Source organism: Trachypithecus francoisi, unplaced genomic scaffold (genome assembly GCF_009764315.1).
Source record: "Trachypithecus francoisi isolate TF-2019V2 unplaced genomic scaffold, Tfra_2.0 Lachesis_group11, whole genome shotgun sequence".
In the NCBI taxonomy this organism is placed as follows: Eukaryota; Metazoa; Chordata; class Mammalia; order Primates; family Cercopithecidae; genus Trachypithecus; species Trachypithecus francoisi.
In genome coordinates, this window is record NW_022681456.1 from 48,312,339 (window position 1) to 48,326,798 (window position 14,460).

The following is a 14,460-nucleotide window of genomic DNA, read 5'->3' on the forward strand; positions in this document are numbered from 1 at the left end:
TATTTTATAATGTAAATGTAGAAGAAGCATATAAAAGAAATGCCCAACTAAAAAGCTTGAGAGAAATTATTTACAAAATGGAAATAACAGTTTTCTTAAATTATGTTACAAGCAAAAATAAGTACAAATGTACATCTTTCCCTAATTTAAAAAAAATCAATTTGAGATAAAATTTCAATTTCTAAATAACACTTCAATACCACCTTTCTTTGTCAAACATAAACACATGCAAAGAGCCACAATTGATAGTACTACTAATGATGGTTAATAAATTATAGAAAATTTAAACATTTTATTTGTTATTTGCTTATATTTTTTAGTTGTCTTTTCAAAAAAATAAAGCTTCCTACTTTTAAAATAGCTCTAGTGTGTTTAATGAATTATACTAATATTTAAAATAAAATACTGTTTAAAACTAGAACAATATTTGGCTTTTCAAGAACTCTTGTCTTTGAAAATCTTTTTTTCTTAAAATATGACTACCTATTTAGTGTATTATATATATACTTTTTTTTTTGAGACGGAGTCTCGCTCTGCCGCCCAGGCTGGAGTGCAGTGGCCAGATCTCAGCTCACTGCAAGCTCCGCCTCCCGGGTTGACGCCATTCTCCTGCCTCAGCCTCCCCAGTAGCTGGGACTACAGGCGCCTGCCACCTCGCCCAGCTATTTTTTTGTATTTTTTTTAGTAGAGACGGGGTTTCACCGTGTTAGCCAGGATGGTCTCGATCTCCTGCCCTCGTGATCCGCCCGCCTCGGCCTCCCAAAGTGCTGGGATTACAGGCTTGGGCCACCGCGCCCGGCCTAGTGTATTATATTTTCAAAGGGTAAAGTTTATTAACAATTGCTTATTGTTTAAATTTTTATATATAACTTATTTATGAGTAAGGATTATCGTTAAATATTTAAGTATATCAAAATGTCATCCTGAAACATTTTTCTTACATTTTTGTTTACACTACATCTGTTCTAATGTTTTTAATTTTCTGAATAAGACCTCTTATATCTGGTTAATAGAAATAGTAAGTTGTGGATTCTATTATTACATGTTTGTTTATAGTTCTAAGGATGCTTTCTCTTATGGTTTGGATGTAGTCTCACCAAAACCCATGTTGAAATTTGATCCCCAGTATAGCAACGTTGGGTGCTGGAAACTAGTGAAGAGGTGTTTGGGTCACGACGGTGGTTACCTCTCATGAATGCCTTGATGCTATTCTTGCAGTGAGTGCGTTCTTGTTCTTGTTAGCCTGGATTAGTTCTGGCAGGACTGGATTAGTTGCCATGAGAATGGTTGTTGAAAAGCCAGTATACCCCGTGGGTTTTGCCCCTTCATATGAGTCTACTTCCTCATTGACCTTCCACCATGTTGTGACCCAGCATCAGACACCAAGCAGATTCTGGTGCCATGTTCCTTGAACAACTCAGCCTGCAGAACCATGAGCTAACTAAACCTCTTTTCTTTATAAATTACCCAGTCTGAGCTATTCTATTATAGCAACACAAAACAGACAAAGATACTACCCTATTAATTCAATTGATTAATAACAACATAAAATAAATTGTCCTTACATTAATTTGAATAATTAGTAAGATAAAAATTCTCAAATACCGATGCCTTTATTCCTACTTTTCTGCTCACATTAAAATCTGACCTAATTCAGATCATAAAGTTTTATTTTTATTTTTATATGATTTTTCATATTTTTAAATGAATTAGATAAAACTGATCACATATTAAAGTTGCATTTATATATATTATTAAAAGAAATTTGTTTTAAACCTATTTTGACTTGCTGTTAAACTAAGTTTTAACTGTAATAATTACAGGTTTTTGTTTGTGTGTTTGACACTCATGTGAAACAGTTACTACCCACTATGCCTGAAAATATTTCTAAAATTGTCTTTATATTTATATTCAATATTGGCTTACATTTTTGATAAATGCCTATAATAACATTTTTATTCCTTGTGGATATATGTAGCTAAAACAAAAATCTTGAAAATCTATGTAAAAATATCATCTCTGGACTTTTATTTCCTTAAAACTTTGGTTCAGGATGCATATATATCCTTTATATCATATTGCTATGGGCTGGATTCTGTCCCCTAAAATGCGTATGTTGAAGTTCCAACCCCTAGTACCTCAGAATATGGCTGTACTTAGAGATCTGAAAGAAGTAATTAAGGTAGATAGGATCATATAGGTGTGCCTTAATCCAATATCACTGGTGTCCTTGTAGGAAGAGAAGATTAGAACAAAGACAACACAGTCCAAGGGATGACAATGTGAGGATACAGCAAGAAAGTAGCCATCTGCAAACAAAGGAGGTCTCCAAAGATACTGCACCTGCTGACACCTTGATCTTGAACTTGTAGCCTCTGGAGCTGAGATAAAATAATTTTCCCTTGTTTAAACTACCCAATCTGGTATTTTGTTATGGCAGCCCTAGCAAAATGGTACATACATTAATATAACAAAAATTAACTAAGCAACTTTTAGATTTAAGGTACCTTGTTGCTAGGGAATATAAACATTTGATATCTTCAACCTTGTAGCTCACCTGTACGTCATGAGTTATAATTATTATCTCTCTATGAAAGAGGAAACTGAAGCTTTGGGGCATCACTGAAATGAGTTACATGACAGCCACAGGGTTGAATTATAATTTTAACGGTCAAACTTACAAATAACAAAAATAAAGCAAAATAAAACACAACCTACAATATACATGATATCTAAAAACATTTAATGAATACCACATTTTTTACTTTATAGAGTAGAATGATTTTTGTGGCTCATCTGTTGGTTTCAAGCATTACAGAATAGAGTTGTCCCCAAACATTTCAGGGTGAAAAATAGAAGGAGTAATTAAATCTATTCTGTATGAAAGGCCTTTTTATTACCTGACAACGTAGTGTATTGGCCTTTGGCTATAAAGTCATGTTTGTTTTAGCACAATTAACCTAGGTTTCAATTTTCAAGATGTGTTTACAATACAAAAATCTAATTTAGAGGAAATGACCTCACCATTTCATATTTCCGGAATTAGTTGTTCCATGAACCTCAACCTGTGTGTGAAGCCATTGGTATGTATATTCTCTATTCCTTTCTAATTTTTCATTTGCAGTGGTATCTTTGTGGACAGGATCTTCTTCTATACCTGTGAAAGAAATATGGAATGTGTATTTGTTATTTAAAGAGATCAAACTTCAGCCAACCAGTTCCATCTGTGCTAAACATTTTATCACAAGAAAGTAAAAAATGACTAACTTATGAGAACTAAATCTGTAAGAAAAGTAATGTCAGTCACAGATTAACTATTTTTCCTGCTTAAGTTTCAAACCCATCTATTTTGAAAAACATACTTAAAATCAATCACCATTCATAGGGTTTGTTTTTGAGTTTTTAATTAGAAAAATCAGAGAGTTATTTTTTGGTGCCTTGTAGAATTCTTCTAATATAAAAACATCTGTTCCCTATCTGTCCTTTCAGGATTGAAGTCTAATTGTTCTTATACCACTCTTATCCATATGGAGAATTTACAAATTATATTGAGTGTATTTGAACCTGAATTTTCATTTACATAAAACTGAGCTTGCTCTGTGTAAGCTACTATAGTATTTCATGCATTCTGGAGCTACACTGAAGACTAGTTTTAAAGCCTTCCTCCATGGACTTGATCTTCTAGACTGCTTCATTTTTGATATGGGGCTTGTTGGCTTCATAAACTTGACTGAAAGTATACCAGAGGGAGACACCTCTTAAAACCTAAATCATAGTAATCAGCTCAGAACAATCCTGTATTTTAAAAACCTGATGTTTAAAATGTCAAGTTATTACTTTGGAATATTCTTTCATTATAGATGTTTGTACAGAAGAAGTCTACATATTTGCAAGTTGTTTGGAAAACAAAGCATGGTGCAAAACCTATTTTGAATACCCTGTGCACGTACGTGCACATACACATACACACAAGCTTAGCATGTGTCATTCAGAATATGTTGAGGATGATATATCTAACATGTCTTTCTTCCTTAAAAGTTACTATTATAATTAGTGAAATGACTCTAGTTTTCAATTTAAACAGATGTTGAAACCAGGTCTCTGGAAAGCTTAAAATCTGGATGCTTTGAGTGTCTAAAACTCCGTTACTTAGCAAAGTTCCTATTGCTTCTTATGCCACCTTATATTTCTAAAATGACTTCAGGCCTTGAAACCTGAACTTAGGCCAACTCTTCCATAGTTGCTACAATTAGAGGAACAATTGCTTCACATGAGGGGATTGGTTGTTGAATCCATCAGCAGACTCCATTTTCATAAATAGCCTTATAATTATACAAAAGTTATAAAACACACTCAAACAAAGGGAAGATTTGGCATTGCTACACACTGCATTGGGTCTCTATTCTAGCAAAACCCCTAGCTACTGATCTGGTTTCCTGGAGTGACCAGGCCAGATGTTGGACAGCACAGTGACTGAGAACAGTGATGACTCAGTGACCCTGATGATCAACTGAGTCCAAGACTTGAAACTCACCTACTCCTGATATGGAGAGAATCCTTTTGTAATAAGTGAACTTTTAGTTAAAACGTAAATAATCTCAGTCTTACTGTTCTTAAAAATAGTGGCATATACTTGCAATGGTCACTTTTTAAAGTACTCATTCTGGAAAGCTTTCCTCAATTCTACAATAACACTTCATAAACTCTAAGTGGTTTTACATCAGAACTTAGCTAAAGTTCTAAACAACAATTCCTGAGTAAAAAGGAGAAGTTTCATCATAAGGATCCAATTCTTATTAACCATTTTAACCCCAAGGCATAAATTGGTAGATTGGCATGAGCTCAGTGTAAGAAACAGAACAAGCATAGTGGTGAAATTGGCTGGATGTACTTGAAAATACTGCAATTCAAATGTTAGAGGAAGTGGTTCTGTCTCAGCAAAATCATTTCAGAATTACTCCTGTTACTGAGGAAGAGAAAGTAACATTTATTCTTGGAAGCTTGCAGAAGTCTTACTTTTAGCAACTTGTGTAGGAAGAATAAGGGTGACCTGGATTAATTAACGGATACTTACCAGTTTCCAGTTAGGCTGCCCAGTAATTCCTTCCTTTCAATATCAGAAGAAGCATCCTTCTGCCTGCAGAACGTTAATCCCTTTATCCACAGTTCCTTGCTACTTCTATGGGTCTTGCACCAATTCCCTATATTATTAACCTAAGAAAAATGCCTTCTTTTTTTTTTTTTTTTTTTTTTTTTTGAGATGGAGTCTTGCTCTGTCGTCCAGGCTGGAGTGCGGTGGCCGGATCTCAGCTCACTGCAAGCTCCGCCTCCCGGGTTGACGCCATTCTCCTGCCTCAGCCACCCGAGTAGCTGGGACTACAGGCGCCCGCCACCTCGCCCGGCTAGTTTTTTGTATTTTTAGTAGAGACGGGGTTTCACCGTGTTAGCCAGGATGGTCTCGATCTCCTGACCTCGTGATCCGCCCGTCTCGGCCTCCCAAAGTGCTGGGATTACAGGCTTGAGCCACCGCGCCCGGCCGAAAAATGCCTTCTTTTGATTCTTGCTATCCTCCAGTTACTACTGTTTATATGTGCTTTTTACTTCAAAACACAACCTTGAGTAATTTTATTTAAACATTTTTGAACTTTTATTATAAAAATAATAAATACTCATTATAGAAAATTTAGGAAGTAAAAAGTCAAAGAAAAGACAATCTGCAAACATCATTATCAAGACAACTGCTGGTTAATATATAAAGGCATTTACTTGTAGCTGTTTTCACATTTTTGTTTTGTTTTGTTTTGACTTTAGTTTACACACATAGTTGTTCCTCAGTACCCATAAGGAATTGGTTCCAGGACCTTCTTTGAATACAAAAATTGGTGGATGCTCAAGTCCCTGATATGAAATGACATTTGCTTATAACCTGTGAACATCCTCCTAGATACATTAAATCATTTATAGATTACTCATAATATGCAATCAATATAAACTATCATACTAATTTTCTTAGGAAATAATAAAAGAAAAAATCTGTACATGTTCAGCGTAAGTGCATTTAAAAAATTTTTTTTATCTGCAGTTGGTTGAACCTACAGATGCAGAACCCATGGATATGAGAGGCTGACTGTAATTATATGTATTCTTCATATCCTATTTTTCAGTTAGTATTATAATAAATATATTATATGTAATAGAAAACTCAGATATAATTTGCATGGTTTTGTACTATGATCTACCAACTTACTATATAATAGATTTTTAATTATCTCTTTTAAATTTTACTTTAAGTTCTGAGATACATGTGCAGAATGTGCAGGTTTGTTACATAAATATACACGTGCCATGGTGGTTTACTGCACCCATCAGCTCATCATCAACATTAGGTATTTCTCCTAATGCTATCCCTCTCCTAAACCCCACCCCTCAACATGCCCCACTGTGTGATGTTCCCCTCCCTTTGTCTGTATGTTCTCATTGTTCAACTCCCAATTATGAGTGAGAACATGCGGTGTTTGGTTTTCTGTTCCTGTGTTAGTTTGCTGAGAATGATGGTTTCTAGCTTCATCCATGTCCCTGCAAAGGACATGAACTCATCCTTTCAGATGGCTGCATAGTATTCCATGGTGTATATGTGCACATTTTCTCTATCCAGTCTATCATTGATGGGCATTTGGGTTGATATCAGTCTTTGCTATTGTGAACAGTGCTGCAATAAACATACGTGTGGATGTGTCTTTATAGCAGAATGATGTGTAATCCTTTGGGTATATACCCATTAATGGGATTGCTGGGTCAAATGGCATTTCTAGTTCTAGATCCTTGAGGAATTGCCACACTGTCTTCCACAATGGTTGAACTAATTTACACTCCCACCAACAGTGTAAAAATGTTCCTATTTCTCCACATCCTCTCCAGGATCTGTTGTTTCCTGATTTTTTAGTGACTGCCATTCCAACTGGCATGAGATGGTATCTCATTGTGATTTTGATTTGCATTTCTCTAATGACCAGTGATGATGAGTTTTTTTCATATGTTTGTTGTCTGCATAAATAATTAATCCATTTTAAAAGATGGAATTAAAAATAAAATATCTAATAGTATAAATATTTTGAAGAATTTGATGTAATCTATATTGTCAAATGGTTTTAAAAGGTCTCACTAATAACATACTTTATGAGATTGCTTATTTTACTCAGTCCCTGTCAACAGCAAGAGAGCAAATATTTTTAAACTGCTGATAATTTGATAACAACACTAATTATGGTCTTAATTTACACATCTTTGCTAGTGAAATGGAACATTATAATTGTTTAATAATTTTAGTTTGTACATTGTAAAATATCTTTTTTGTTTCCTTCAATTATCTACTGGATTCTAGTTTCCTTTTTTGTTTTTGACTATTTATAATTATTTTTCTGTTATCACTGGTGCAAATATTTTCCCCTGACAATTGGTTGATTTTAGTTTCTACTCTATTTTCAAAAGGGGCAATTTTCTTTTTCAGTAGGCATACAAATTTATATATTTGCCCCAAATCTTCTAAACTATAGGCTACTTTCCTTTCATAATTTATAGGTATTTCCCAATTCTATAAACTGCATGAGATATAAGAGGATTTCAAGGACAAATTGGACACTCTTCCAATATTTTGTTTTTCACAAATAATATCACTATGAGATATTGTAAGATGGCCTGAAACTGGCTTATCTAACAATTATATTCATTCCGTAATTTCATTGACCTCACTGCTGGATTCCAGACCACTTCCTTTGTCTTACAACTCTTTTTTTTCTGCAGGCCTTTCGGACACCAGACATCAAGTATTCCCTCCCTTCAGGATCCTTTTTAGATTCCTTTAGATGTTGGTGCTCCCAGTTTTACAAGTACCTAAGAGTCAGTTCCCACTCTATATCTGGCACTGTGCTAGCTTCTGATAACAGTCAACCTGATTGGCATAGTTTCTTATCTCATAGAGCTAACAGCTGAGAGGACTAGGTATCACCAACCTCTATCTTATTCCTGTTCTTGTATCTCATATTTCCACCTGAACTTCAAAATCACAACTTGTCTTTACCATCATCATCCTACTAAAGTATGTTTTTTCCTCCTGGATTCCGAAGTAACGCAGATTAGTCAGTCTGTAGTCAATATTGGCTACTTTTTTTTTTTTTTTTTTTTTGAGACAGAGTCTCGCTCTGTCGCCCGGGCTGGAGTGCAGTGGCCGGATCTCAGCTCACTGCAAGCTCCGCCTCCCGGGTTTACCGCCATTCTCCTGCCTCAGCCTCCAAGTAGCTGGGACTACAGGCGCCCACAACCTCGCCCGGCTAGTTTTTTCTATTTTTCAGTAGAGACGGGGTTTCACAGTGTTAGCCAGGATGGTCTCGATCTCCTGACCTCGTGATCCGCCCGTCTCGGCCTCCCAAAGTGCTGGGATTACAGGCTTGAGCCACCGCGCCCGGCCTTGGCTACTTATTTTTTAAGTACAAATATCTAATCAGATATAAGAACTAGTCCACCTCCTGGGTAATCTACTAATCTGGTTCCTTCATTCTTTCACAATTGCAACCATTTTACTTCAGGCCCCATTCTGAACGTGAGTGAGCAGTCTTATATGTGGTGATATATGTATGTGTAAGGGTACCTTTCTGACCTGTCACAACAGAAGAGGTTTCCTTCCTCTTAAACCCAACACCTTAAACTATGCACCAGATCCCAATCCTTCCATATAATCTAGAATCCCTTGCCATCAGTTTCCCTTTTCTTCTCTATTTTCAGCATATCTTAAGATTGACATTTTACATTCCCCTCCAGTGACTCTTCTCTCTCTCCTTCCCTAATCAGATGAGCTTCTTGAAGACAAAGATTAGTCTCTGTTGACTTACTTGCCGTCTGCATTATGGCTTTCTCCCAACACCCTTTCAATGGAACTGTGCACATCAAAATGATCATAATGCTAAATTTGGGGGACTTTTTGAAGTTCATATCTTACTGACTTCTCCATAGTATTATTCACTATTATCCACTCCCTCCTTCTTGAAAGGGTTGTTTTCCCTGGATTCATTACCTTCTCCATGTTTTTATTCTCAATCCTTTGGCTAAACCCTGGTCTATTCCAAGGGCCCCTCTTCCCTTGCCATCTTTTTCAATCTCAGGATTATTCTCTGGAGTTCTTTCTTGGTCCCATTTTATTTTTAGGCTATACTCTCTCTGTATAATGATATGCATTCAAATTCTTCAATTGTCATCTTTATTTTCTTCTGAGACATGTATTCAAAGACTCCTCACTTATATATCCAACAGATACTTCAAGCATGTCAAAAATTTGAACTCATGGTTATTATTTAACTTTTTCCTAAATTTTCTATAATGCTATCACTATCATTAATTTACAACTGAGGAAACAGTGTGGTACTGAACCAGAATTCTTTCTCACCTTCCAACTGCATATCTTACCATCTATGTTAAATCTATTAAATCTCCTCCATTCCCACTGCCACTATTTTTAATTCAGGCTACAATTGTTTCTTCTGAATTACTACAACAGCCTTCTAACTGGCCTCTGCTTTTAGTCTTCCTCCCACAGATATATCTCCATACCGCAAATGATCCTGCTAAAATACAAATCTAATTGTGCCATCTCATAGGTTAAATTCCTGGTTCTCCACTGTCTTTAGATAATATTCAAAGTATTTTTTTTTGCATAATGTATAGGTCTTACTTTATATCTTCAGACACTTCTGTTAGGTTCCTGTCTCAATCCCCCAGGCATAGAGTGGTTACCCCAAATGTTCTCTTTTGCCCCCAGACCTTTGCCCATACTGTCTTCTTCTATGCTTGGGACTATCCACTTTGCCAAGGGTATTCCTGCTTCAGGTCTTTAGGTCTCAGTTTAGAACTTACATTCTTTGGGGTAAGCTCCCTGATCATCCAACACTGCATTTCTTATTTAAATTAGGTTAGGTATGCTCATTCCAAAGAACCGTATAGATACCCCATGACAGCATTCATTACATTGTATTCTATTTTCTTATCTAAGTGTCTGCTTTCCTACCATTATCAAGGGCAAAAATTACAATTACTTTTGCACCAATCTAACACAATATAATCTCTTTAAGTGGTACATAGTAGGATGGTGCTCAAAAATATTTGTGAAATGAAATAATAATTACCACAGTTGGTTAATGTTGTCTCAGTACCCTGAGAAAAGTAGAACTAGAATTTGTAGGTTTTTAGCATGTGGACAAACCCGTGCATTGTGGAGGATAACACATGTCTAAACATGATTAACTTATTATAATAGAAACTTCAGCTTTGAAGGTTAAGATTAGATTGGGATAAAAATTAGCAACTAAAGGTACAGAATTAAACACAAAACCATGCCAGGCACGGCGGCTCACGTCTGTAATTTCAGCACTTTGGGAGGCTGAGGGAAGCGGATCACCTGAGGTCAGGAGTTCGAGACCAGCCTGGCCAACATGGTGAAACTCCATCTCTACTAAAAATACAAAAATTAGCCGGGTGTGGTATTGCTCGCCTGTAATCCCAACTACTATAGGGAGGCTGAGGCAGGAGAATTGCTTGAACCCAGGGGGAGGAGTTTGCAGTGAGCCAGGATCATGCCACTGCACTCCAACCTGGGCGACAGAGTGAAACCTTGTCTCAAAAAATAAAATTAAATAAAAATAAAACACAATACCAAAAAAAGAAACACTACTCATTCATATAAAATTACTTTATAAAATGTTTGAAATATACTCAATCATAGAGGAAAGTAGATTAGTTTTAAGAAGTTCACCAAAAGAAATGAAGTATTTTCTAAATTAATGGAAATATTATTCTTTTCTTCATGAAAAGCACAACAAAAGTGTTCATTAAACTCATATGCTTCAAATAAATCAGTTTTCTAAATTTTCAATATAACATAATATCTTAAAGTGAGGGAGATTAAGATTCAGTTATCATTTAAGGCACAGAAAAATAAGCTAACTACATTTTTAATACGTATGGCAACTTTCCCATGACTATTTTCTTTTCCCTTAATGGCTTTTCTCAGTAATATAATAAAAGACTCTTGGTTTCATGAATAGAGATGAGTTCATTTCTTTACCAAAAGTTTTTGGAGGACATAGTTGTGGCTCAGAAAAACACTTCTTCATGAAATGGAAATATTTTTGGTAACTTTGATAAATGGCTAATTCTATGTATCTTATGTTGGCAATACTAAAATTTTGATTTACACAATAAAGCAAAAGTGGTCTGTACGTGTTTACTAAAATAAGTTATTGCATTATACCTCACAAATAAAGCACAACTAAAAATGGAATTTGGCATAAATGTTACACTAACAAGATTTTAATTTCATTAACATTTGTATAAATACTTGTTGATAGGCTGTTTATGGTTTCTTCCTTAACCAATCCATTCTGTTGTTGGAAAGTTGACAGCATTGGCATGAAACCAGTAACTCTATAAGAGCCATTTGTGTATGACAAGCAACATCCCTATTCTTTAAAAATATATTTAAGTATATATGTAATTGATCACTCAGAAAAAACGACTTCATGAATAAAGAGGATTGTTGGTGTAAAAGTTTAAAAAACAGAAACTTTGGGAATAGTGCCAAACCTATATGTAAGGTCAAAGGCTAACATCAGCACCAATCACTCCTTTACATATTTCACTGTAGTTTATGGCAGAGAGGGGAAAAAAAAACTAGAATGAAAGTTATGTGCTAGTTTCTGACATTTGAATTAATTCTCAAAATTGGTCCATTTGGGAGATGGAATAGTACATAAAGTATATGAATAACTTTTATGAAGGCAAAGAAAAATAAAAATGAGTTACTAAATTATATCTTTGAAAATATTTAGATTTTGCAAGACACATTTTTGATATCATGGAATTAATAGATTTAGCTGAATCCCTCTAGAATAGCAGAAATATCTTTAAAAAATCAACTACAGTTGTGTTTATTAACCAATTGTAATAAATATTCTGTATTCAACTTATAAACAATTCCACATTAAATGAAATACGTTTTGCCATGTATATTGCTTAGCTGGGCTAAATTTCCTCACTAATATCTCTACAGTGCAGTACCAAATACTACGTAAAGGGTGATTCTTTGGTTTATTTCCAGAGAATCACACAACTCAGGAAAGTCCTAGGTTGCTCAAGTCATATATACATTAACATGTATTGTGTCTCCATGTTTGCTATAACTAGGGCTGAGACTAGAGTAAGGTGAGTGGGACAATTGAGGTACTTGCTTTAGGCATAACATTTAAGAAAGTGCAAAAAAACTCAGTAATTAAGATAAATAATATTTTACTGTAATATCTAAAAATCAATGCAAAAATTTAAGAGAAACAAAATACCAAAGTTTTAAATAACAGGACTAGTAACAGTGTTATGCCAAGTTGTTTTGAAGCTTGAATGCAAAAGGAAAGATCAGTAATACTAATTCTTTCTCTGTCCTGGTATTTATCTATTTCTGAGAAACACTAATGTAGATGTTAATAGGATATTGCTTTTAGAACTAACCAGTAGCCATGGAATTTATGATTGTTTCCCATGAGGCTGTCACACTGCCTCATTTTCCATTACAAGAGGTCCTGGAATTCTGACTTACAGGAAATTCGTTAGAGAATAAATTAATTCAATCTGTAAAACTAGGGTCTGTACCTTAACCATCTTTGTATCTGCCCAGCAATGAAATTGTACATAGGAAGTTGGCTTTTTCACTTACTAGCTGTGTAATCTTGAGTAAATTATTTATCTTCTCTTCGTCTCAGTTTTCTCCTTTTAAAACGTAAATAATACCATAAAATGAACACACAGGGTACCTAACATATAGTAAGGATTTACTAGCCATATTACCATCTTTTATTTTAAAAAGTAAAATGAATTCCATCATGCGTAGCCTTAATGCTATCTCAATTGCCAAAGGCCAGGACTTACTCTAAATTCAGGTCAACTTTGGGGTTCTAGGGGGTCACTCACAGGAGGGAAAGATTGATGATTAACACAAAACTAGCCAGAAAAATTTTCTGGAGGGTGAGTCCAGGAAGTACTCCTTACCAGAATTCTAAATATGTAATCCGTATTTTTAATGTATTTCATTTCATAATATATAAGGATTTTAGTGTGTCTTTAAAAAGAAAAATCCATTTGCACAAGAAGAGTAGATGGTCTTAATTGATTTTAAGTTATTACAAATTACTTTTATCAATTAGTAATAACCATGAAGGAGACTCCATTGACATGATTCTCTCCTGTTTCACCCTCTCAATTTAATTATCCTTGAAAAATATTCCTCTATCCAACCTAGACTCCCTCAGGGAGTGTTAATATAGTAGGTCATCCAAACTAGGGCTCACTCAATAGCATAATGGAGCATCTAATGATGTCAGTAGGTTGGCTTTCAGAATAACATGGTCATAGTGGCCACATAAATATTACTGCCACACATATATATATGTGTGTATGAACACATTACATATATATGCATACTATATATATTATATATATTTATATATAATATATAATATATATTACATATAGAATATATATATATATTTATATATATATTTCTGGTCCCTGCTCTATCTAAAGGTTTTTACTCATTGATAAAAATGTATTTCTAATTCTACTGATTTATGTATATTTATTAATTGAGGGATAAGTAGGTGGTTTTATTTCCTTTGCTACTTTTATTTCAAAAGAAACCAATAAGTGTATTAGTTGATATATTAGTGGTAGAAGCTTGAATAACTCAGTAAAACATACTTTATATCATTACATAGCTATATAACAGAAATGCTCATAGCACATAAGTCTATATGTTCATAATGAAATTCCCATTATGTGCATTTATATCATTTTATTATACACTTCTGCCTATGATAATTTCTGTATTTGTCAAACTGAATTATATAGATAAGTTTCACATACAGAGATAACTTCATATGGAATACTGAATATACATGAAAATACTGCTTGCATTATGCAAAGCAATAATTAAAAATAACTTTCACAATTTGCATGTCAACATATTAGAAAGTAATAAACCTGGTTCTAAAGTTACTATTTTCCATAGGCAACAATATTAAGCAATTATCCCTATAACTGGCTGAATATTTTAGAGTTTTCCAGTTGAATTTATTAATGTCAAAGTTTTATCTTTTGTTGTACTATTTTTAGAAAGACAGACTTATTTTACATAGCAGAATTTCATTTGTAAATGAATGAGGTCCTTTTTACAGGAATTTCATGTTTAATTTGAAAATAGGTAAAAGCAGTCCTTATCTACTCATATTCTTGTGGAGAAATGAGACAATACAGGCCGGAATTATAGGTCCACATTCAAAAATTACTTTTTAGCTTTAAACTATTACTAATGTAAATATTAATTTTTGAAAGCTATTTTTAATTATTTTGTTTTGAAATATAACACAG

The 14,460-nt window shown here is 34.3% G+C and overlaps 1 protein-coding gene across 2 annotated transcripts in view; it reads right to left on the bottom strand.

The window, feature by feature from the left end:
- LRRIQ1 (leucine rich repeats and IQ motif containing 1) overlaps positions 1 to 14,460 on the bottom strand; it is a 211,284-nt gene that overhangs the window by 13,675 nt on the left and 183,149 nt on the right. For both annotated transcript variants that reach the window (XM_033221137.1, XM_033221138.1), the window contains exon 24: positions 3,025 to 3,157. In XM_033221137.1, coding sequence (XP_033077028.1) covers positions 3,025 to 3,157 — 133 coding nt within the window. The remainder of the gene's footprint in view (positions 1 to 3,024; positions 3,158 to 14,460) is intronic.